The sequence below is a fragment of the Diprion similis genome, chromosome 10, assembly GCF_021155765.1.
Source record: "Diprion similis isolate iyDipSimi1 chromosome 10, iyDipSimi1.1, whole genome shotgun sequence".
Lineage (NCBI taxonomy): Eukaryota > Metazoa > Arthropoda > Insecta > Hymenoptera > Diprionidae > Diprion > Diprion similis.
Genome location: NC_060114.1, coordinates 14,832,972 through 14,856,545, shown reverse-complemented (window position 1 = coordinate 14,856,545; position 23,574 = coordinate 14,832,972). Strand labels below are relative to the sequence as shown.

Genomic DNA, 23,574 nt, shown 5'->3' with positions numbered 1-23,574 from the left:
AAAAGAAAAAGACGCATAAGATTGGTGTTATTTGTTTTCATCTTAACCTAACCTATCTTTCTCCAGTTAACGAACCCTTGAAAATTACGGACTACGCACCATCAGAGGATTCGTATTACGGCGAAGTTCCTTCGATTCCAGATCCTGAGTAACGGTAAATATCAATGAAACTGACTTACTTTTCCAACGAATTCGTTTAACTCCGACACAAATATAACCTAACCCTACTAACCTTGACCCAGCATAACCTGACCGAACATAAAATATTATATTTTTCAACATATAGTTTATTGTACTTTCTATCATCACTGCACCAAACTCTTTTATTTTCTTCTTTCTGATCTTTTTTCTAATCATGAAAGCTGAATACCGTCCTTTAAAACATTGTATAAACCAGCAACTTGTTTACTGCACACAAACTGCAGCTGTGAAAATTTTTCTTTCCAATTAAAGATTCGTCGGCGTCATGGTGTGCGAGAAGTGCGAGAAGAAGTTGGGTCGCGTAATAACACCCGACCCGTGGAAATCTGGGGCTAGAAACACGGTAGAAAGTGGAGGTCGGAAAGTCGGGGAAAACAAAGCTCTGTCCACTAGCAAGGCGCGGTTTAATCCGTACACAGCTAAATTCGAAACCTGTAAAATATGCAGGCAAAAGGTTCACCAGGTCGGATCTCATTACTGCCAATCCTGCGCGTACAAAAAAGCAATATGCGCTATGTGTGGCAAAAAGTTAATGAGCACTAAAAACTACAAACAGTCCGCCACATAGATGGTGCGCAGCAGTGCGTGATCGGGGATTAACAAGACATGAGAAGTATCGTCAAAATGAAGTTATTCTTTACTGTATTTGAGTCAAAAGATTTTTTCTTTCTCTCTTTTTCACTTTTGCCAAGGTATAAGGGAATAATCGGAGAGTCTCAGAGTAATTCAAAATACGTGCGCAATTCAAATTACGAGGTTGTTTGAATCGTGAAAAAGTTATTTTATTTAATCAAGGTACCGACCTTGTTTTCTTTATATCAGGATGGTGACAGATTCGACAATAATGCACCATAGATAATCGGTTATTGAAAACTTAAAGGTGTAAAAAAGATTATGAATTATATATAATATTTGGGTGCATTCACACTGCAATTGTTATTGCTGTCTTCCTTATTTTTTTTTTTTGTAAACAATGAGATTTATTTATTTTGTGATACAAACATTTGTTACATACTAAGCAATGATAATAATAATAATAATAATAATAAATCATGATGTTTGTATAAAATTAAATAAAATATACAATATCGTATAATATCATAACAACTCGTTTGTCTTTTGTTTCATTCCGTTATTCACGTTTATAAATCCTTATATATTTTATTGTATAAGGCTTTTCATATCGTTATGCAGTTTGATTTTCACAGTAAAACAATTTACACACCCAAGTGTTAAATTTTTTTTTTTCCTCGTGCATTCATCGTCGTTTATACAATTGCGGAAATTATTGAAATAATTATGGTTTTTAATTTGAAAAAATTGTACGAAAATAATTTCCATATTGGTCATAGTTATTTTATTCTCTTAAAAATTTTTCATTGGTGACAATGCAATGCGATGTCAAGTTAAAAACCATCAAGTCTTGTGAAAGGTACTTATGTAAATTTGTCGAACTGATAACCAATCTTACACATTATTAAAGTGTATTATTTAAATATTGTCTAAACTTGATCACTTTGTAAACTCTCGAAAGAAATTATGCAAATTTGTGTTCTTGGAAAACAACCCTTATGTGGCACCATAGAGTTATCCAAAAGAAAAACCGGAATGCGCAAGCGAAAAAATTTCATACATATATGCTTTGTGTGAATACAAAGCCTAAACAACAACGCATCTACATGATGGAAGAGTATAAATTCTTTTTCTCGTTACACTATTTGCAAACATTCACCCAGCCGTTATATTATCTGTATATTTACTATACACGCGTGATAAAAATAATTGAAATTAACCATCAGGGGTTAAAAATATAAAACATCCGTATATCTCTGGCGTAATATTATTTAAGTAGGCATATTAACAAACACCATGAAGGGGATAATGCGGGAATAAATTATAACGCATATTATCGATACATTCGCTTATTGAAATTTTCGGTAGTTCGAATATTTATAAAAGCAATAATGATAATAATAATAATAATAATAACAATAATAATAGTAAAATACATGTTTTTCACTCATGCAAAAACTAAGATTCGTTTTGAAGCGACTAAAACTTGAAGTGTCGCCAATTTCTTTCTAGCTTTGTCTAAATAATACAAAAAAGGCTAAAATCGGGAAGCAAACAATTTAAGAGTCTGCAATAGCGGCCATTTGTAACATCTGAACTCATTGTTAGTAAAAAAAATTCAAATTTCTAGCTTCCTTTTCACCGTTTCCTGGCAATTGTCACGTTTTCCATTGCACTAAGAGTCAAAAACTGTTTGCTTAACGTATTCTATTATCAGTCACGTCCGCGTACCTGCTGGTGCGATGTAACGACCTCCTCAAACTTAAGCGTAAATATATTTCTAGGTCAATTAGTTATTATTAATATTCCTCATCGGCTGTAGGACAGAGGCCTAACTACAGTTATGATGCAAATATACGTACACTTGATGTATATATTTTCTCCCGTACACACTACAGGCATGTACATACAATACGGTATACGTTAATCATTTGTTGCCAGATCTTATACGGTAATCACAAGAATTAATCGTACTTCTTCCATAATCATAAGTACGAATTACAATTAATTAAACGACGCATCGTTTGATTTTATACCATATTTTAATCGTCGTACACCGTGTGTACGTTTTTATACTTAATTCTGGTCTCTTCTGTTAACTTGACTTTCGTATTATATAGTTAAAAAATTAAAATGGGGAAAACTAAAAAAATATAACAGTACAGAAGTTTTTCTTATATTATTCATGGGTGAGAAAAGTTGCTGTGAAAGTATGAGTTTGTAAAGATTTCTGCTCCTTGATTGTCGTTGAATATTCAATTACGTATTATTCACGACCTATATATTTCATAAAATAAAATTTACTTCACTTGTAATATGATACTTAAAGATAAACAATAACATGCGTTGCACGCACTGGCCTTTATTTACAAAAACTCAATCGTAGTCGAGTTTTATATTTTAATATTTTTAAATTACCTTATTCTCTGTTTTCAAATCTATACGTACCTATACATACACATATACATTGCAACCTTACTCGCTAGACAAGGCCGCACACGATCACAATACCAATAATAATTTTCGCAATTTTTTCATCATAGTCATATACTCACACTCCATCTTGAACTTCGTTTCTTTCTATGTACTTATGGCACGTGGCTTAAGAGGTTCGGGTACGTATCTTCACCTTCCCGGCAATGGAAGATAGTCATTGTCCTTCAATTAATATGTTCAGGGTAAAACATAAAGTCAATTGACCAAAATAGAACTCGAGATAGAGTTTGTCAAATTCGTTTCAAAGTTAAAACTTGAATTTAAATCTACAAAAAAGCCCACAACTTACTATTAGACACATTATATTCTACTTTGTATTCGAATCAATGAAGGTAACCTCGAAGCCAAATTATGATGAAAACGCAATGATGAGAAAAACGTGGGCTTTCTGAAAGGCTTCATATGATCATCCGATCCAATACTGCAGTACCGTTTTACTGGTGTATCATTTTATCATCATTTGATGTCAGGACTATGTTCGTTACAGGTTGGGGTTGTCCACCGCTATTCTCCCACGGATTATCCTTGTTCTCTCCCAAGAACACCCACTGCTCAAATTTCTTACCAATGCCTCCAGACGTCCGACTCATCTCGGATCCAGCACCCTCGGCAACTTGGACTGCCGGGTCTTTACTTGGGCTTGATTTGTACTCTGAAACATAGACGACTTGCTTTTCCAGCTCTTCTTTCGCCAACTTTGCAACATCCGACCTTCGCGGAGGTATGGGTGGTTTTTTGCCTGCCACTGGTTTTCCGTTGGACGTAACAGTCACCCCAAGCTGTGGTTGCTTGCTGATAGACTCCGTGCCACCCTCCACCATCCCAACTATCTCATCGTTATCGCCGTCGATGTCGTTCAGGTTTTCTTGACTGGTAGACACCTTTATCTCCGTTATGTACGTCAGCTTGTGAGGTATAGGTAACGGCATCGGGGTGCTGGGCAGCGGTGGCGTTGTATCAGACTCCTGCCGGTTGAGTTCTCTAGGATTTGTTGGACTGCTTTCGCCGGTCTCGCTGCTCGATACACTGACGTTGCTGATGTTGTGTCGATCTTCGCTCGTCAGCGGAACGCTTTTGCTGTTCACCGTCACGTTAGAGCCGGATTCAAACGACACTGCATCGCTGCCATCTTTGTCGTTGGCCAAATTCACGACTCGTTTTGCGAAGTGGGTTTCGAAGCCCGCGTCAACTGCACTCTTGGTCTTCTTGGCCAAGGAATCTTGGGCCTGTTCAAACTTTGTTCGATTTGTTTGAAATGTTGATACGGATTCCCGCTTCTCCTCCGTGTTCAATGGCTCGACTTTCGTACTTTGTATGTGAAATGACGAGGCTGGAGCGGCTGGCTTTGCCACTTCAAAAGGGTCAAACTTTTGCCGATTGATCTGAAATACCGGTGATGTTATGTCCGCTCGTCTGTTCTCGCTGACGTCGTTCGATTCCGTTCGATAGTTTTGTTGCTCAGTAGTGAACGACGAGTTCATTTTGTCTCTGTCATTTGTTGTTTGAATTATGTCCGGAATTTTGCTGTCTGGTCTTTCACTGTGTTTGTTACAACTTTCATTCTGGTGGCCATTCAGGGCGCGTCTACAGCCGGGACAGCTGGTATCGACGATCGTCTTTGTCATCGGTTCTTCGACAACTTCGACGTTGTTGTAATAATAAATTGGCTTAGCTTCGCTCGGTTTGACAGTTTCTTTTTTTTCCAATATATTTTCAACCGGAATTTTTGCCTCCCCGGCACTTCTCCTCAGATCAAAATACTCCAACGCTTCATCGATATCGAGTCTGGCTTCCTTCTCGTCATCGATCAGAGGTTTGGCTTGTCTGAAATCCAGTTCGACCTCCTCGAACGTTGGGCTTTTCACCACGTCCCCGTTGTTCACTATCCGGGCTAACGAGTTGTCCTGATCAGGATTGAACATCCTTTCACCGTGTATAAAATCGTAGGTCAGTTTCTTGCTAAGCGGTAAATTGTACAGTTCGATGCTCGTCTCGCCGGTTACATTTGAAACGTCGAAGTGCTTTAAGCCCGTCGACGAACTGTCTTGCTTCGGCTTCATCTCAACAGCTGACTTAGATCTCTCCAGCGTTCCCTTGCTCTTCTTTCTCGTCTTCGGTGTCTCTTCGTCCAGAACCTCCGACTCCGTTTTTCCCCATATCGCGTCCTCCAAGGTTCCCCATTCGTTCGACTTTTTCAACTTCCGCCTCTGGAAGGTGTCCATGTCGTCGAGTTTCGTCAGATCCTCAGTGGACTCGTTTATATCCTCCGGCGGTAGCGGGGCCTTTCGTTTTTTCGATCCAGTATCCGTCATGTCCAAACTCTGCGCTCTTTCCAGGGTCGAGGTTGCCTTGCTCTCGTATTTCGAAAGGTCACCGAGGCTAGCCGCCTTCCTGTAAATGTCGTCATCGACTTCTGGCACCGGAGTATGATGAATTGTTATGTCCGCCGGATTCAATTCTATGGTCGTAAAGCTGTTCTGGAGTTCGCTATCTGTGTCTGACTCCGAGTTCCGTCTGCAGGTCTGGTTTTCGAGTCGTTGACGACGTGCTTCGGCTCCGTCCGTAGTCTCGCGGACCTTGGTCACGTAGTCGTTCAACGATTCTGTGTAATCGGTTATGCTGTCGAACTTGTCTCCACTATCATCGTTGTTATAGTTCAACGGAGAACTCTGAACCGTTTCCTTTTTGCTCACAGTTTGGGATGTCTCCGGTACCGGAGTCTTTTCCTTTGGCGGTGCAGGAGCTTTTCTCTTGTTCTTCTGCAGGGAGCTCTTCGAGTCCGCCGTATCGTCTGCGTCAAATGAATCGTTCTGAGTTTTCGATTGACTCAAAAGCTCCGCGCTGTTTCTCCTATTCCTACGTGCCGCAACCGCAGCATTATGAACCTCTTCCGGTATCTCCGAGGGAATTCGACCCTGATCTTCCCCCTTATCAGGTACATCGATCCCGTTCAGTTCAAGGCCATGGCCCGGAGCGACGTCCATCTTTACCCTCGAATTAACGTCGAAGTTGTTTTCCCTCTGTTGTAGATTCTCAACGGTCTTTTTCGCCTCGGGTGTCACCTCACCGGCGAGTACGACGTTCCTCGAATTGGACAGTATCTCTTCGGCGTCCATTTTCTTCGAGTTGCGACGTTCCAAGTTCGTGTTGTGCTCATTCTGGTTCTCTATCCTGTGCACCATGCCGTCCAACGCTGGTAACACTTTTATTCCGAACTTGTGATGGTTGCTCTTGCCATCTTCTGTAGAAACTGAACGCCTTTCCAGAGACTGATTGCCCGTCGCTGACTTGGAAGACTTCACAGTTGAATTCATGGTAGAGTAACTCGAGCCTAACGTGTCGCTCAGATCTGCGGTAAACAGCCTCTTAGCTGTGCTTTTGTTAGATGGAGTCAGTTCTGGAATCGATTGACTTCTGTAGAGAGGATGACAAATCCTCGTAGGGCTTGGGCCTACGCTCTTTTTCAGAAGCGTAGTAGGTTTTGAGCCCGGACCTCCATTTTCCACCTCCAATTCAACGTCGTACGGTGACGCGTAGCTCAGGATGGTCAGGGCGTCCTCGTATACCATGTTTCTGAAGCTGATCTTAACACTGGCTATTCGGTCGCCTACCAAAACAGAGGAAAATTCAATGTAATCACCAATTTAAACGTATGTCTATACGGAGTAATTTAATTATCTGTTTAGCACGTGTAGTTTTGTACTAACCAGGGTGAATTCGACCAGATTCCGACGCGGGGCCGCGGTTCAAAAGATCCTTGACGAAGATCCCCTCTCGCATGTTTCCGCACACGTTGAACCCGAGTCCCGTAAAGTCCCGACTTCTGAGACTCACGTGACTTACGCGCGTTGCTTTTGGCTGTAAAGAAATTGAGATTGACGACGATGTTATCGGAACATGTTATCGACTCGATGTTAAAAAATGAAAGAAGTAAAGCCAAATTGTTACCCCGAGGCAGGAATCGTCCAAGGTGCGTCGTTTGTCGTTCCTAACTGCAGAACCCAGACCTAAGGAAGACCAGGACGTTGACCATCGTGTAGCGTCCTTCACGGGGGTTTCCACGGATGCTACTGACGCTGCTGACATCGGACGCTCGATGGTCCTAGTGATTGCGGCTGGAGTCGCGGCATCTTTGAAACAGGGATTATCGAACGCGTAAGCGTCTTCGACGATCTCCGGATCCGTCACCAGGACTAGGTGTTTACCTGCAATCAGAGTACAATAACATCATCAAACCGTTGCATTTCAACGGAATTCCGTATGAGTGTAAAATTGAATTAAGAGCATATGCTTCAGAAGGTTGACTGGGACAAGATTATTTGAGAGACTTGTGAACGAGTAACATTTATTTCGTTTAAAATGCATGGATACCTAGTACATATCGAATGGATTCTCATATTCTTTCGCGTGTAACAAAATACTCTGGTCATAGAAAGCTGTCAATGATCTCCACGAATGGATTATAGGTAATACAATGCCTCTGGAAATAATTTCGACATAGACTGTATAGTCGTTAATAGTTAATTGCGAAGTTAATTGCATTATCTATTTCATCGCACGCTTGATACCTAACACAACGTACTGTGCAGTTACACCTTAACATGGCTTTGGTAATGGTAATAGTATCTAATTTTTTTTTTTTTTTTTTTTTTTGCTTTCTTTATTTCCCGTTTTTCAGGTTAATGGAACGCGTGACGTACGTTTTATTGTATAGGTTTAGGTATAAAAAGCAGAGACACAGCACCACCGTGCGGCACGGCGTAATTGTCACGGTTAACCTGGGACGCGTTTAGTCACTTGTGGCACCTGCTTACCGCTGCGTAACCATGTTTGGTCTGCGATAGAACCGGAAGGAAGCGCATTCTTTGCCGAGGGATACGTGTTCCGCCATTTGCCTCTCTCTCATTTTCCTTCTTTCTCTCTTTCTCTCCTTTTAGTCTCTTCTTTTCTTTCTTTCGTCCTTCCTTAGCGCGCCACGTGTCTCTATATAGCTTAACACCGATTGTTTGCCTGGGACTTCTTACATACACTCTTCAGGCACGCGACAGATATCACAGACAGTTACGCCTTATTCCGACGGTCACGCTCCTTCTACGAAGAAGGTGCCAATATTTTTTTGGCAAGTTCATTATCCATGGATTTTGTGACACTCGTCATGAGGGCAGTTATTTGAAACGATTATTATAACTTTGAGTCAACATTTACGCTACATATTATTTTCCGCATTTGAAGACATCATAGTCATGCAACAAAAATTCAAGGTGCCGAGGGTTTCGCTGCAAGGATTACTTCATCGCCAATAATGACAAGGTTAATTTCTGCATTTATGAGTAAAATACGACACTTCACGGTCAGTGTGTATACGCAAGTAGTATATCGGTGCCTTGGCGTGTGACCGATGAAAATTAGTCCGAAGGTGATAAATATTCAAATTATACATTCATCGAAGTTGTACTTTTACGTACTTAAATATTCGTCAGTGATTATTTCAATTTCCGAGTTTCTCTCGGGGCTATTTGCATTCTGCAGTTCTGCCTTATAAATTTTTACAACCGATCATTTTGCCGCGTGTATATATACTTATGTATACCATAATCGATGTGCATCCAGCGTTCATGGATATTTTGTCAGATAATGAGTATTGCAGAATCTCGCTAAAGTGCCTCATTCATACGGCACTGATCGTAAACATCTCATAACTCTCTTGATTGCGCCTTTGTACACTCTGTTACACCAATACCGTATTGTATACGTGTACTGAGCAACAGGTGTAGGCGACATGCGCACACAAGTACGAATCGCTGTATGGTTGTCCATTTATCTTGTAAATGGGCGCTGTTTAACGGCTGCTCGTGGTAAGGCAAACGAAGCTCGGAGGGTTCGGGGGAGGGGGGGGGATGTATATCGCAATGTTATGTAATGGTATACATACATATATGCAAAACAAGAATGACAATACTTGGCCGGTTGGCTGAGACGTCGCATTAATGAGTCGTGAAGACATTCTCGATCGGAATATTGATCAAATTTCTCATAGTTATAAGTATATACACAACATATATTTTTATACCGAGACACGAAATCGTGAATTTACCATTTTCAGAGGAACAACGATCCTCCAACGATATGTATATATATATATATATATATATATATATACGTTGTGAAAAAAAGGCTTGAATAAATAAATGAAATACTAAATACAAAATTCTCAACGGCGCGTGCGACTTGAGAATAATTCATTATTATTATGCCTATGTGGACTTCGGCCTCCATCTAAGGACGCCTAATAAAGGTGTGCCTTCCGACGAGTGTCGTCGTGTCTGCAAAGAGTTCTGCTCGCGTACCCGAGCCTCGCCCACCAGATAAATGTTATGATACTACGAATCTATGATCACTTCTTTTTTATCTCAAAGATGAGAAGACGACGGACCTTGCAAAGCGAAAAGCGAGTAGTTTTCTGGGTCGAGATTCCTCTGCAGAATAATTATGGCCCGTGTGACCATGTCTCGGCCACCTGCAGATGCCCAACAAGCAAAAATTGGCGTGTAAATATGGCGTGTAGCTGGCTGCAGTGTTGTTGACGATTTGAGTAGTGGTTAATTTCATTTCACGACAAATTACGACGAGCGTTTACTCGTATGTGCGTGTGAGTCTTGAGCAGGCAGGCATAGTGAGAATGTACGTGTGATTTCTTGAAATCTCGAAGACGTGTTTCGTGCACCGCGGGCTACGAGGCTTCAAGAAATAACGCTACGCCTGTGAAAGGAGACGCCAGTGTGCGCATACCAGGGGCGCCAAGGTGAGCGGCCCCCCTCCTCCAACCACCTCTTCCTCAAGTTCCTCCTGTGTTACTCCTGTATTTTGAACAGTGATCACCCGAACTTGATTTCGTGTCATTTGCAGATAGATTGTGTGGAAGAGAGACACGCTGTACGTGTGTGTACCGACTCAATGGACAAGATTTTTTTTTCTTTCTTTTACCGGTTCCTTCTGTCTCCTGAAAGGATAAAATTTCTCTTTGCAGAGTAAAAGGGGGCGGCGTACATACCTTGTATGTATATGAGTATGAAAAATACGCGAGTCGTCGATAGGTGAATGGGAAATCGATATCGACGAGCAATCACGCTCGATGTTGTAGGAAAAAACCCATTTCAGCACGTGGATTGAGGTATAGTTATATACTCGTTGAGGTACTTGTATATAGAAACTCTTGGCGCACGCGCTTAAGTGCGTAAATTGCGGTAAGAATAATCGTGGATATTGGATGGGCGCCATGAGCGCGGATCCAGTATTTCAAGGTCACCTTGCTGGAATATCACGCCGCGGTTTGCGCCTGGACTGGTGCCCACCTACCTTAAGAGAGGCCGCGACGAGGAGGTGGGGAAATACTAAAGAGCAACCGCGACGATCCGAGTAGATATGGTACAAGGTATGGTATAAGGTACGTGTACCAACGTCGAACGACGAGGCGGCCGAGGCAGGCGCGACAACGAAAGGAATGACAACAATCGTGATTATGCAGAAATGCAAGGCGTGGCTTCGTTCGTTAACTGTTGAAAGTCAAAGGATGAAGAAAGAAGACTGGCACTCTGGCACCCTACCCGTCATGCCTCAGGATTGGACGCCTTGAGCCCTGTTTCATGACACCCCAAATACTCTTCATCTTGGTACTGCGACGTGTCTCGTCACAAGCCCGATTCAACTCCTCGTATTCAGCATCGTAAAATTCGTATTTGGTTGTGTACCAAGGATCAGGTTCTCCCACACTCCAATTTGTTTTCATCCCATCTTCCATACTGAGTAAGCATATATACGTTCGATTCGGACGCTACTTCGGTCACGTTTCATTTCATCTCAACATCTGTTATTGCCAACATTATAGTTGCTGGAACGAACAGACGTTGCGGCAACTGACCATCCTTGGAATGGACAATCATCAGCTTGTATTACGGTTTTCACAAGGTTGTTCTCTCGGACTATTGCTAAATTATATCAAGCTGTTTTTAATCGACTCGGGACGAACCGTTTATGATCTACAGCTGCGTGATTAGACTCTGATATAATAAACCACGAGATGATCGGGAAATGTATCTGAGAGATAATCATCAGGAAGTTTTTCCGTTTTTTCTACAATTCAACGAGTGTTATGCTCGTCGTGATTATAGGTACCGGAAAGGCTTTACCGCGTATATATGCACGTACTTGTAACATCCACACGTAACTATACGTGCAGCGATGCGTTAACTTCCGTTTTGTCCCAGGCTTAGGCATCTTTCCCAGGTCCCATAATTCTATAATGTGCCTACGTTCAGCTCTATCCATTTTCTACTTCGTTATTTTCGAAGCTGTTATCTGATTCTCCTTCGTTGGTTCACCGACGGTACGGTTTACATAATTACGTTATAGACATTCCTGTCTTTGAAACCGCCTCGAGCGGGTGCCATTCCATCATCATAATCCCGGCATATCATGATTGAAGTCTCAACTAGAAGGTATACCCCGATTGAACCGTTGATTTTCACTCAATATCTAGACATCCATGCATGAATTTAGGTAACAATAGTCAGATGGTTTAATTGAAAAAAGTCAATACTCTTGACCACAGCTTCCAACATACTGACAGTGATTGAGTCGACGAAAAGATAATAAATTTTCGCGTTCCATATCATTTGCCCAAATCCACATACACTACTGTGTGAACATAAGTATGCTGCCTAAAACGATTGTTTCACAACTGTGTGGCAAGCTCTTTTTAAGAATCAAGACCACCGCGTCGGATGGATTGTTTATCCGTGGTATAACATCATCGTGTGTTGCAATTGATGAATGGTGTTTCTACAGTAGAAAACGCATACCTATGTACATGTATACATATATAGTTCATAGCTCTTGCACGAGCGACGAGTGGGTGTCAAGTGACATCAGCAGACCTACTACTGTTTGCTGCCGCTATACGCAACTGGCATATCATGTATGCTGGACACGGTACGTTGCTTATCGCCGATTTCATTCCACAGACTGCTGTGCAGGTACGCGCTTTTAAAAGATAAGACGAAGTATACCGCGAATCAGAATCTTCGTGGTCATCTTCTTAGATTATCCTCGGTCACTGCAATGCAACCACGTCCATTGTCGTTCAACCTTTTGAGACATAAATTATTCTGCCGAATCGACTATGATAAAAAGATAGTATTCCCTGATTTTTTGGGTCACTGATTTCGAATCTTAAATCAGATTTAAAAAATTCAAGATGCTAGATAAGCATTTGAAAATTTATTGAATCCGGTCAAAAAAACTCTATGCAGAGGTTTTCGGGATTGCTGATTTGATTCGCTGTAATGAATTTTTAAAATCTGATTACAGATTTGTAATCAGCGACCCCATAAAGCGCTGAACAAAGTTTTTTCTCTGGATTCGATAGAAATTGAAATTTTCGTCCGTCATATTAGATTCGTCGTTTTAAATTTTTGAAATTCGATTTCAGATTCGTAATCGGTGACTTCAAAAACTTTAAAATTTACGTAAAACATGTACGCCTGTAGTGTGATAATTGTCTCGAAAATGAATTATTTCTTCAATTTTAATAATTTTTTTCCAACTAATTTTTTTCTATAAAACAAACTAAATATACAAAAAATGGATATAAAATAGATTGTAAGAATACCTACCACTATGACTCAAAGACATAAGTATCTCACGAAAATTACTAGACTTCGCCCATCGTCAATCGAACGCAATTACGAATCATCTATCTAGACCCGCGTAGACACGGTTAGTACATAACAAGTATAACTTGTTTCTAGCTACGTCGTAGATCTGAACATTGCTTTTCACCATCTCCGATCTCGGTGTATTAAAGCGTGTTAAAATTAAGTATTCCGCCACTAATCGCTTGTTCTACACACACGCGTTTATAATGCATATGAAAATTGAATACACACACAGCACCTGTTGTGAACACTGTTTCTTCCGAACTTCGAGTATGTTTTTCACAATTTACCGACGATACACAAGTGCGAGTCATTTATTCTTTTCCGGACTTTTTTTTTACCCGACCGCAGTGTTTCAAGAAATGCAAATGTTATCCTTATGACATATGTTCCAGTTGCAAAATAATCATTTATACAGACATACCTGCTGGTACTTGTTACAACTGTGTTAGGAATGTTGCATCTTTGATGTGCATATATATATATTATCGATACTTCGTAAATGGGAAATCCCATTTGCTCCGGACGATGACGTTGACGACGTGTTAATTGCTATAATAAAACGCGTGGCAAGTTTTCAGTAGAAAAAGTGTGAGAAAAAAATTAAAAAAAAAAAAAAAAAAACTACGAACAAAGTAGATATAAATAAATTACTACCGCGATAAGCTTGTCACTCAACAGTCATTCCGTCACTCGTTAATCGAATGTCAAAATAAATGTATACACGGATTTGTTGCTCCCGTGATTCTCTCTCTCTTTCTCTCTCTTTCTAGTTCAGTAACGGCATGTCATTAGCTTCCAGCAATCCCTCAAAGGTAAAGTCTTTTCAAGTAAAGGGATAATTATACAACCGCCTTAAATTTATTCTGACGTTGGCTATATGTACCTACATTTTTCCCTTCTTAATCTCGTTTTCCTTCATTCTATCCCCGTCTCTCCTTTTACGTACGGTAATCGTATAATATACCTGGATTGTTTAATCCTACGGGCGATCGCTGGCTTTATACCCTTGCACTGTGCTTCCCAAGCATTCACCGTAGGTGTACCTACATACCCAGGCACTTATGGGTCTAGAATTCACGGTTCTAAATTTGTTCAAACGCAATCGTTATAGCAATTTATTTTCTATTCTTTCCATTGATTCGCTATATACTGCATTTGTGCTTCGAAGAACGATCAACTGTGGTCATAGGTATGAAAAATGCCTCACTTATATATACGTGGGCATCATTTTCTTGCATAACAAGTATCCCTGGTGGACGTGCCCTGCTTCAAACCCTGCCCTGCACACGCTCATCGAGTGATTAGACTTGTAGAATGCCGCAGCTATCTGCGCCCACTGCAGCTGCTCCATGCACCGTTGCAACGTTGCATGCAGTAAGTGAGACCAGGACGTAACTCCGAGCACGATCATGATGGCGTACTGCCGCGGTGAATGTAAACATGATTTCCTCCAAAATATCAAACGTTCGTCAATTAATCATTTTAACCCTTTGAGTTACATATTATTGGCCTGAGTCAACTTTTGTAACAAGATAGTATTTTGTGGGTTTCGGGATCGTTGATCACGAATCTGAAATTAAATTTCTAAGATTTCAGACGGTGGATCCAATGTGGTGGACAAAAATTTCAAATTTTATCGAATATGGTCCAAAAACTTTATGCAGGGATTTTCAAGGTCGCTGATTGGGTTCGTCATACTGAATTTTTGAAATCCGGATTCAGATTCGTAATCGCTATATATGTGTATGTGTGGAGGGGTAATTTTTTCGAAAATTAATTATTCCTTCAATTTTCACAATAGATTTATTTCCAACGATAATAATTTACATTACATCACTTTTGAGTATTGAAAGCCCATTAGTATACGATCAAAAATATGAAAAACCGCAACGAAATATGTCGAAAAGTTCTCTAAATATAAGTTAAATGGATATAAAATAGGTGGTAAGAATACTTAGGTTACCATTATATGACTCAAAGTGTTAATACTGAATGAGTATAATCCTAGTCGAAATTTTGTACATCCTGTTAACCAATCGCGTTCCTACGAAATGGCGTCGTGTACGTGAATAATCGTTCGGCCATTCTTCATTGTAAATAACATCCCGATGTGGATTTATGCAAAACACTATTTACCCTCAATTTAACACTATTAAATTGGTCTACATGTAACACTATCTGATGCTGAGTCTCCAGATTGACTCTAAAAATTAGTCTAACAAGTCCACACGGACTACTTTCGACACCAAATTGTTTACAGTTTTCTCCGCCAAAAACCGGAAGAACTTATTAACACCAATCGGAGTCATCCAGGGAATGGAGATCTGCCGAATGAGCCACTCTGCCTGAATTATTCTTCGAATTTTCACCAGTGAAGTGATCCTCTCCTCTATGGTTGTACGCACGAATATCGTTTGCGTATAGAGGTTATGTATAACATCGGTACACATAATACGCCGTGAGTTAAAACAGGTAGAATCGGTTGGTTGGAAGGAAAACAGGCAGGCAAGCAGGTAGGTAGGCAGGTCGATAGGCGGGGAAAAGGAAGAGGAATAAGAGGAGGAGGTCGAAGAGCCTGCACTCGAGCCTGGTGAGTCTGATCGAGGAATGCATTCACGCACCTGACGCACCCCGCGCGCTTATTGACGGAGATTTCAGCCGCCCTGCATGGGACTACTTAAACCCAAAAATAGACCATGCCTTTGTGTTGGTTGGTAAACACGTAGAACGTGGGACGAGGTGGGTCTGTCACGTGGCGAATGTGTGCGAGCATGCCTGTTGAGAAAATCTCCAACGAACTCATGGTAAACACCATGGATGTAGTGAGTGAGTTTCGTTCATTCTGGTGTTTGAGCATGCGTGTTACCAGCTTCACCAGCCCCAAATCTTCCTTGGTTAGGATTAGTTCAGAGTCTTGACATAAGCTAGATTATGGACTTGAATTTTTTAAAATATGTACCATCTTTTGCTTATACGTATATGGTCAAGAGCCAATGTGTGTACACGGACTGAAATTAAACGTGTTACAATTTAGAACGAAAATTTTATGGTTTTAGACTTTTTGCTTCTAGGTACAGCAGATTCAGTTTCCTGTAGTTAGGTGGTAATCCAAGGTATCCTTGAGCTGATGACGAGAATATCGAGACGTAGAAGGACTCAACGCGAATCCTGCCTTTTCCGAAGAGGTTTCACCATCGTTAAAAAAAGCTGCATGTTTTCCCGTTTCTCAAATTCCAGTCGTACTTATACGATTTTATATCCTGTCAGTTTGAATTCCAGAGTCAGTATTTCTACACTTGGGTTCTCTAGACAAAACCCAGACCCTAGTCGTAATTAAATGGGAAAAAATAAGAAGAAGAATTCGAGACTCGGATACTTCCCCTGTTTTTAACACGTCACTCATGCATGTATTGACCGAGACCTCTTGAGTAAAGTTCGAGGACTATTGTAAACACCGTGAAATATATATTTGAAGTATAATGATGAATCACGAGTCGAAAGTAATAATGACAACACGGAATCGCCACCCTGAAATTTGAATCGAACTACGTGCCGCAGCCCTCGGAGATGAGCCGGCCATTCCGCTCCCATATTTGTCGTTTGTGAGAGCCGACACTGCGCATCGGGATGATCGGTGACGTATAGTAACTCTAGTAGACGCATTATCGACGTCTCGATGAATAAGGGTAAGCTAAACCACTCGGCTCTTCACACACACACACACACACACACACACACACACACTTGAATATATATGATATACGATATATAATATGTATATTCTATCGATCTATCTGCTTCAAGACGTGCCTATAAACCCTGAAGTGCGGAAGGATATGGGCCATATAGTATACCAATAATGGTGGTTACCCATGGAGGAGGCGTTATTCCCTCTTTTCGAAATAAGGTTTTTTCCGCTGTTTCGCGTTGTTTTTCCAACGATAATATTACTATTACTCTCGTAATATGTGTATATATGAGTAATGAAATGAGACGGTTTTCCACGTACTTGAGTTAATTCCTCACCGCGGTATTTATGATTCTACTTTTGTTTGGCACAAATAACTTACTCGGCTGTGGGACTTCTACGAAGTTTTTTTCATACTCTTCAGAAGTGTGTAATCAAGTCTGAGATTACGTTTTCGTTTTTCTTGTATGCTTATTATGTGTTTTCGTAATTATAGTCACTCGCCCATTCCTTCATCCTCATTTTTGTTATGCTTTAGCTCTTTATTTTCTGATTTTTATTTTGACTTCTTTCTTCATTCTTTTGTCGAAATTTGGGAATATCGGTACATTCAATGACCATTGATATTGTTATTACAATTATTATCAATTATACAATTCTGGACTTCTAAAGATGTCTGAAAACTGTTCTAAAAAACATTGGAATCCAAAAAGTCTTCATCAGCATTTCGTTCTTTTTTTCGGTAAATTACGACAAATACGATAAACAAATCGGTGAATTCCCGGGTGTCCGGGGATAATCATGTCAGCGTATCCATCGATTGGCGCCGCAAATATTGTGTCACACATATGTATAATACACATGGACGTACCTATTGGTATCACGTGGGCCTTACGCTTATTGCGGGGCCTTGTTGGGCCCAAGGGGGTCCCTAGCTCACGCAACAGCGCAGAAGCGGCATACCGAGGCTAGTGGTGGTGGTAGTGGTGGTGGTGGTGGTGGTGGTGCTGCATGGGATATCCATAGGTATATCAGACTCAATGACCTGCCAGCATCGCAGCCGAAGCTGGGCCAACCAAGCCGCACTTTCTAAAGGCCTTCGTTCCTCCGTTGCTTCGTTCGTTCGTTCGTTCGTTCGTTCGTTCGTTCGTTTCTTCGCAGAGAGACCAAAAAGCAGATAGATTACATGCATTCGTGTTCCTGAGTGTTGGCCGGTACGCACTAATGTATGAAAACGTGCGTGAGTGCGTAACTTCGCGGTGAAGGGAAGGGGAGAGGAAAATAAAATGATAAATTTTCTTGTAATTATCAATGATCATACTCGTTGAAATTACTCCCATCATTTATACACGAGTTTTGGAATTTTTCTCTTGATACTTCCAAATACAGTTTCTTTTTACTTGTAAAACAAAAGATTTTCTATCTGGTTTATTGTTAATCGCAAATAATTATCGATTTTCAGGTCATTCGGATTTCGCATATACACGTGCCGAATATCCTATTGTGCATCACAGCAGCGTAGGATTAAGATTATTAAGAAATGAACATTAATCCTTCTCTCAACCGTTAACTCGCTGGTATTTCGTGACGTTTGCATCCTGCAGTTGTACGCAAGCGCGTCTCGGAACGCTTATGAGAAAATGTAGTAGATATTTCACAGATAAGTGTTAAGAGTTTATTGACTCTAGAATCTTGCCCCAGCTACAACGGTTAGGAGAATATAATTTTTGACGCCTCCGACAACGGTGTCTGCACTGATACGAACCACGGTCACCATTCCCAAGTTCTTTTCAGTTTATACATAAATTATCGGCAATTGATCGTTCTTAGGTATCGATAAACATGAAAAAATTGTCATTTCGGGCTCGTCATCACATTGGTCAAGGCCTTCAACTCGTCAGGCTGAATTTTGTAACATTATTGCAATGATGCATCTTCAGAAAAAGTCGTTGTTTCGCAACTTTAGGATTACATACTTGAACTTTGGCAAACCGTTAATACAGCATCAAAAATTTCAGATTTTGTAAATTCAACTTCTTCACTAAAAGATGCGAAATAGTAATTCTTTTTTTTTTTTTTTTTGTTTTAACGTTTCGATACGTTAACGTTACTAACTTTATCCTGGTTTCAACTTTTCAAGAGAAAAATGCAGATTGTATTAATCGTGCAGAGACGGTTTTTTTAGATTAAAACTGCACGTGTCTTGAGAAAAAAAAATTATCTCGGAATATCCTTCATTCGTGCGACAGAAAAGACTTCTTTTCTCTAAAGTGAGGGGCCTGAGAGGAAATGGAATCAGATCAGCGATCGGTTCGTGCCTGAAGGTGATTCACCTGTATATCAACAGCCTTTTTCGGCTTCTTGTTTCATTCCAATTCACTCCTCTCTATATACGGGGGACTTCATGCGAACCCAACTAACGTCTGACTCTCACCAGTTTTCGGATTTTTCATTCAACTGGTCAATTATTTATAAATATTGAGATCGGTTTTGAAAGGGACTTTTTTTAAGATTCTAAAAGGTTCTTAAAACTGTATATTATTTTCCAAATATTTCAACACCGGGCCATAAAGGGGTGATTTTTTTCTATTTTTCTTCATCACTTTTAATTTTTTTGATCAACCAAAAAATTGTTTCAACGGTTCAAAAATTTCCAAAAAATTCTCCAAACTTCTATTCTTCACTCAGAACAATTCTAGACCATTTTCATTTTAAAGTCGATAAAAAAACGTTGCATGTGCGAAAAAGACAAATATCGCTCCATAATGGAACCGACCTAGAAATATTCTTAGTGAAAATAGCAGTTTAAAGTATTGTTCGGAAATTTCCAAACGATTCAAAGAATTTTTTAGACAAATGAAGAAATAGAAAGTGCTGACAAGAAATAAAAAAGAAAATGATTGGTCCATTATGGGCTCGGTCTTGAAATGTTCAGAATAGAAAATACAGTGTTTTTAAAATAAATCCTTTTCAAAATCATTCCCAAAATTGATAAATACTTGAGCAGTGGAATAAAAAATCTGAAAAAATTCAAGGCACCATTTCGGAGTTAGGATAACTGTAGAAAATTTTTTAAACAAGATCAGAAATCATATTGAGGGTCAGACGTTGGTCGGGTTCACATGGAATTCCCCATATCTTTACGTAATGTAATTTGTTTAGCGTTTTGAAATGCATAAATTATACCCAGTTATGTTTAACAGTATTTTCACACAGGCGGTATGCATGTGGACACATATATCACGAGGCCGATCGCGGCGCTCCTGCGAATTCGACTTTCATCGTTTATTCAGGCCTCAGGCTGCTTCTGCTGCTGCGCTGCATCAGTCCAGCGTAAATCGTGACGTTTGAGGTCGTTAAAAGCGACCATGTATCCGACGCTGACGAGGACGGGAACGAGGACGTGCGCTTTTCTTTTTCTTTTTCTTTTTTTCCTCTTTTCTAATCGTAATTGTTCGAATACCTGCCCCATACGAGGATATTGATCACGCATGAATCTGCTAGTCATGCGCGATATTTTTATAATACAACCGATTTCGCTGTTTCGTCATAATTCTATCAGGCAGTTTTAATTCGGATACATTTGAACACCTGAGTATATCACGCGCTGCTTACGCAATTCCAACGACTCGATGTTTTTACGGCAATAAAAATTCCTTAGCTCAGTGTATGTACATGCATTATGTGATAAGTGTAACATCTCGTCATTTCTTCTCTCAAATATGTATATACATGTACTGTGTATGTTCATGTATTCAATTTTTATTCATTACCGATCGCATTTACACAGAATGCATTTTTCATCCATTCGGGGAATTTTATTCCCTTCTAGGAAACCCTTCCGGTTTCGGGCTAAACGGATACAAATCTGTTTACAGACTCTTACGCGGCAGGCGACGTCCGTCTGTTTGAAAGAAATTCAGGTCTATTGGTCGACATACTTCCGATTTTAATCGTGTGAATTAGATTCCTCATCATTCGCCGAACTAACTTCGAGTTCTTCTTTCCTTTTCCTGGTTAATATGAAATAAAAAAAAAAAAAAAAAAAAAAAGAAAATTTCCACAGCTGCAACCCACTTTCGCATGAAATCGCAAACCTGCGTTCACACTTCGTAACATTTGCGAGACGTCGATGTTGGTCTCTTCGGAATATTGCAATTCACTGTTTTCCTTGTGACTCGAATTGTCGGATTATTATAACAGAATATTTTTCATCATAGTATTTCATAGCTACATGTTTTATCGACAATTTTATTTCATTCGCAAATCATTTCATTATAGTTACTGTACCGTATATACACTGCGATTCTTATATAGGATGAAATGGCACGGAAAAGGCAGTTTCTGGTTATGACAAATGTTCGATCTGTTACCTGTTGCTCAAAATATTTTGGAAGCACGCTTTTCTGTTCAAACAGTCAAACTTACAGATACAGAAATAGTCAACAGTCTGTATTCTAGATTTTTATACGCCGGGCAACAGATTCATTACTGCGTGTAATTAGTAAAACTAATAATTTCCGATTTTTTTCCTGTTACGTTTTTAAACTAAAAAATATGGAGAGCTAAGGAAGTTACGAAAGTTAAAGTTTTCATTAACTGTAGTGTTTTTACGTGTATAAAATTTGAAGATGGTTTTTCGGATAACGATCGCCCATTCCGGAACAAGTTCGCCCATTATAATAACACATACATCCATGGTGAAGACCGTATATCAAAGTGTGTAATTAACGTGTTATTCAATGAAAATTTCTTGATTTCAGAAAACCTTGATTATCGGACAAATTGCAGGAAGAATTCACGAAGTAGCTGCGGATGTTTGGTGAACGATCGATATCTGCGCGAAACTCACGAGGTTAAAGTTAGTAACGTTATTGTAACGAAATATCGGGGAAAACATCACTATTTTCTTAATTTTACAATGATTTTTATTGAATCAAGATTTCCAAATATGAGTGTGTTTAGTTTTGTTTCGGTTTACTAAATTTCAGGCAATGCGAAAATCTCAAAACAACGGTTTTTCATCAGCATGAATCGATACGATAACGTTACTAATTTCAATATGATGCAAACACGAGTGTGAAGTTAGTAACGTTATCGTGATGAAACATTAGGGGGGAAAATGACTTTTTTTTTTAAATTTTACAATGATTCTTGTGGAACTAAGATTTTGAAATACGAGTGTGTTTTGTTTAATCACCGTTTACTGAACTTCAGTCAATTCCAAAATCGCGAACCAACGCTTTTTCCTCAGCATGAATCGTTACGAAACGTTAAGCAACTAACTTCAATCTAAACTCACCCTTGTGTCTCCTCCACTGTCTGTAGAACAAGGCAGCAACAGCCAAGAGTAAAATCGTTGTTAAGAAAGTGCCGATAACAGCCCCGGCAATGCTGCCGCTGCCGAAGCAGGTAGGATCCGTATTTCCATCCCCCGAGTCCATGATAAGCGTCGTCACCTCGCGGCAAATCTGACCTCGTTGTTATCTTGTAGTAGATCCGCTGCACCTGTATCAGCTTTTTGAATAAACGGACACCGACATGTCGCGATACGCGGCTCTATTTTAGCGGCTGAAAACGTTTCTCAAGTTTTCGCAAACGGACCGAGTTTATCACATCTATTGGACACCGGTAGCCGCGGGGCGGTATTTGGAGATTCGAGGATCACAACGACGCGCACATGTAAGTAATTTTAAACCATCAAGATTCGAACCGTCGATCAATCACTGCAGCGCGTTCGGCTGCACGTAGCACGTGACCATGGCGCGAAGGAAAAACCGTTGCACCGGATTCGAATTCGAATAACAACAACAACAACAACAACAACAACAACACACGTACGGGTAGATCGAAACTTCCTTAGTCGTTTCTACCTGCACGACATACTGTCACTTATACACTCGTTCTGAGATTTGTCTGGTTTCAGGGCTCGCTGCAGATTACCGGCTTCCGACGACAAACGCGGTACCAATAACATCATACACGGAAAAATTACCTCCTGCTATTCCTGCCGCTGCACCTTAGCGTCAAACAATAACGCACCGAGAGGATGATAACATGCGCAGTTTCTGCACTCTACTGAGGAGCCCAGGTTGCGCCGGAGTCGCCAGGGCGAGCGCAACAGGTGCTTTTCGTCGGTAGGGGTAATATCCCTTCCTCTCTTCCTCGCTCTCTCTCTCTCTCTCTCTCCCCCTTTCTCCCTCCTCCCCCCCCCCCCCCCTCTCACTCTCTCTCTCTCTCTCTCTGTCTTCAGCGCCCGAGGTAAACACCTCTCCCTCCCCCTTCTGCCGAGGAATGGGACTCGGGACACGCGAGAACAGCGTGCCCCCAAGAGTTGGTATGTACATTCATACATAGAACGCTGGTGAGTTATATGGGTGTAGGTAAATCTACAGGTATCAACGCGGGCTCTGTGAGCTGCGTTGAGAAAGAGAGAAACGACGGGGATGCAGGGGACGGCAAGGAACCGACACCCCGCCCTAGGATCGAGGAGACCCGCGGGAGAAGAATAATTATTATCGAGTCGGATCGAACGACTCCTTGGAATGCTGGAATCTCTTGCCGAGATAGATATAGAGATAGAGAAGTGGAGAGAGAGAGAGAGAGAGGGAGAGTACGTAAAGTTAATATATGGACGTGTGGGTGCAGGAACTGGAGTGGGAAAAAGTGTTGATCTCTGTTTTTTATAATCTATTTTTTATGCGAAAAGTAAACAACTAACTCTTTTTCGTTCGAATACGTTTTTTTAAATTTTTCTTGCTTATCCTCGAATATTGTAATATAGATAGGTATAACGTATGTATAACTAACTTATCACGTACCTAACTATATATTTGTTTCATTATACACAGCTCGTTGCTTTATCACACTTTTGCAAACAGTGTGAAAAATAACGACAGA

At 40.5% G+C, this 23,574-nt stretch overlaps 2 protein-coding genes across 2 annotated transcripts; one reads left to right on the top strand and one right to left on the bottom strand.

The window, feature by feature from the left end:
* Positions 1–13: 13 nt before the first annotated feature.
* On the top strand, positions 14–1,305 carry LOC124411815 (cysteine-rich PDZ-binding protein). Its single transcript, XM_046891271.1, has 2 exons — positions 14–154; positions 454–1,305. Exon 2 carries the CDS (start codon positions 467–469, stop codon positions 767–769), a length of 303 nt encoding a protein of 100 aa, XP_046747227.1. The 5' UTR covers positions 14–154; positions 454–466; the 3' UTR covers positions 770–1,305.
* Positions 1,050–22,791, bottom strand: LOC124411813. The gene is made up of 4 exons (XM_046891268.1): positions 21,977–22,791; positions 7,219–7,475; positions 6,978–7,128; positions 1,050–6,877 (listed from the first exon to the last, which is right to left on the bottom strand). Exons 1-4 carry the CDS (start codon positions 22,116–22,118, stop codon positions 3,705–3,707), a joined length of 3,723 nt encoding a protein of 1,240 aa, XP_046747224.1. The 5' UTR covers positions 22,119–22,791; the 3' UTR covers positions 1,050–3,704.
* Between the last annotated feature and the right edge of the window lie 783 nt (positions 22,792–23,574).

Bases quoted from the DNA above. Each gene is read 5' to 3' on its own strand.
- LOC124411815 (XM_046891271.1), top strand. From the start codon at position 467: ATGGTGTGCGAGAAGTGCGAGAAGAAGTTGGGTCGCGTAATAACACCC.
- LOC124411813 (XM_046891268.1), bottom strand. From the start codon at position 22,118: ATGGACTCGGGGGATGGAAATACGGATCCTACCTGCTTCGGCAGCGGC. The intron at 7,476-21,976 runs GTGAGTTTAGAT...CTCTGATTGCAG, and splicing joins ACAGTGGAGGAGACACAAGG to GTAAACACCTAGTCCTGGTG. The intron at 7,129-7,218 runs GTAACAATTTGG...ATTTCTTTACAG, and splicing joins TGGACGATTCCTGCCTCGGG to CCAAAAGCAACGCGCGTAAG.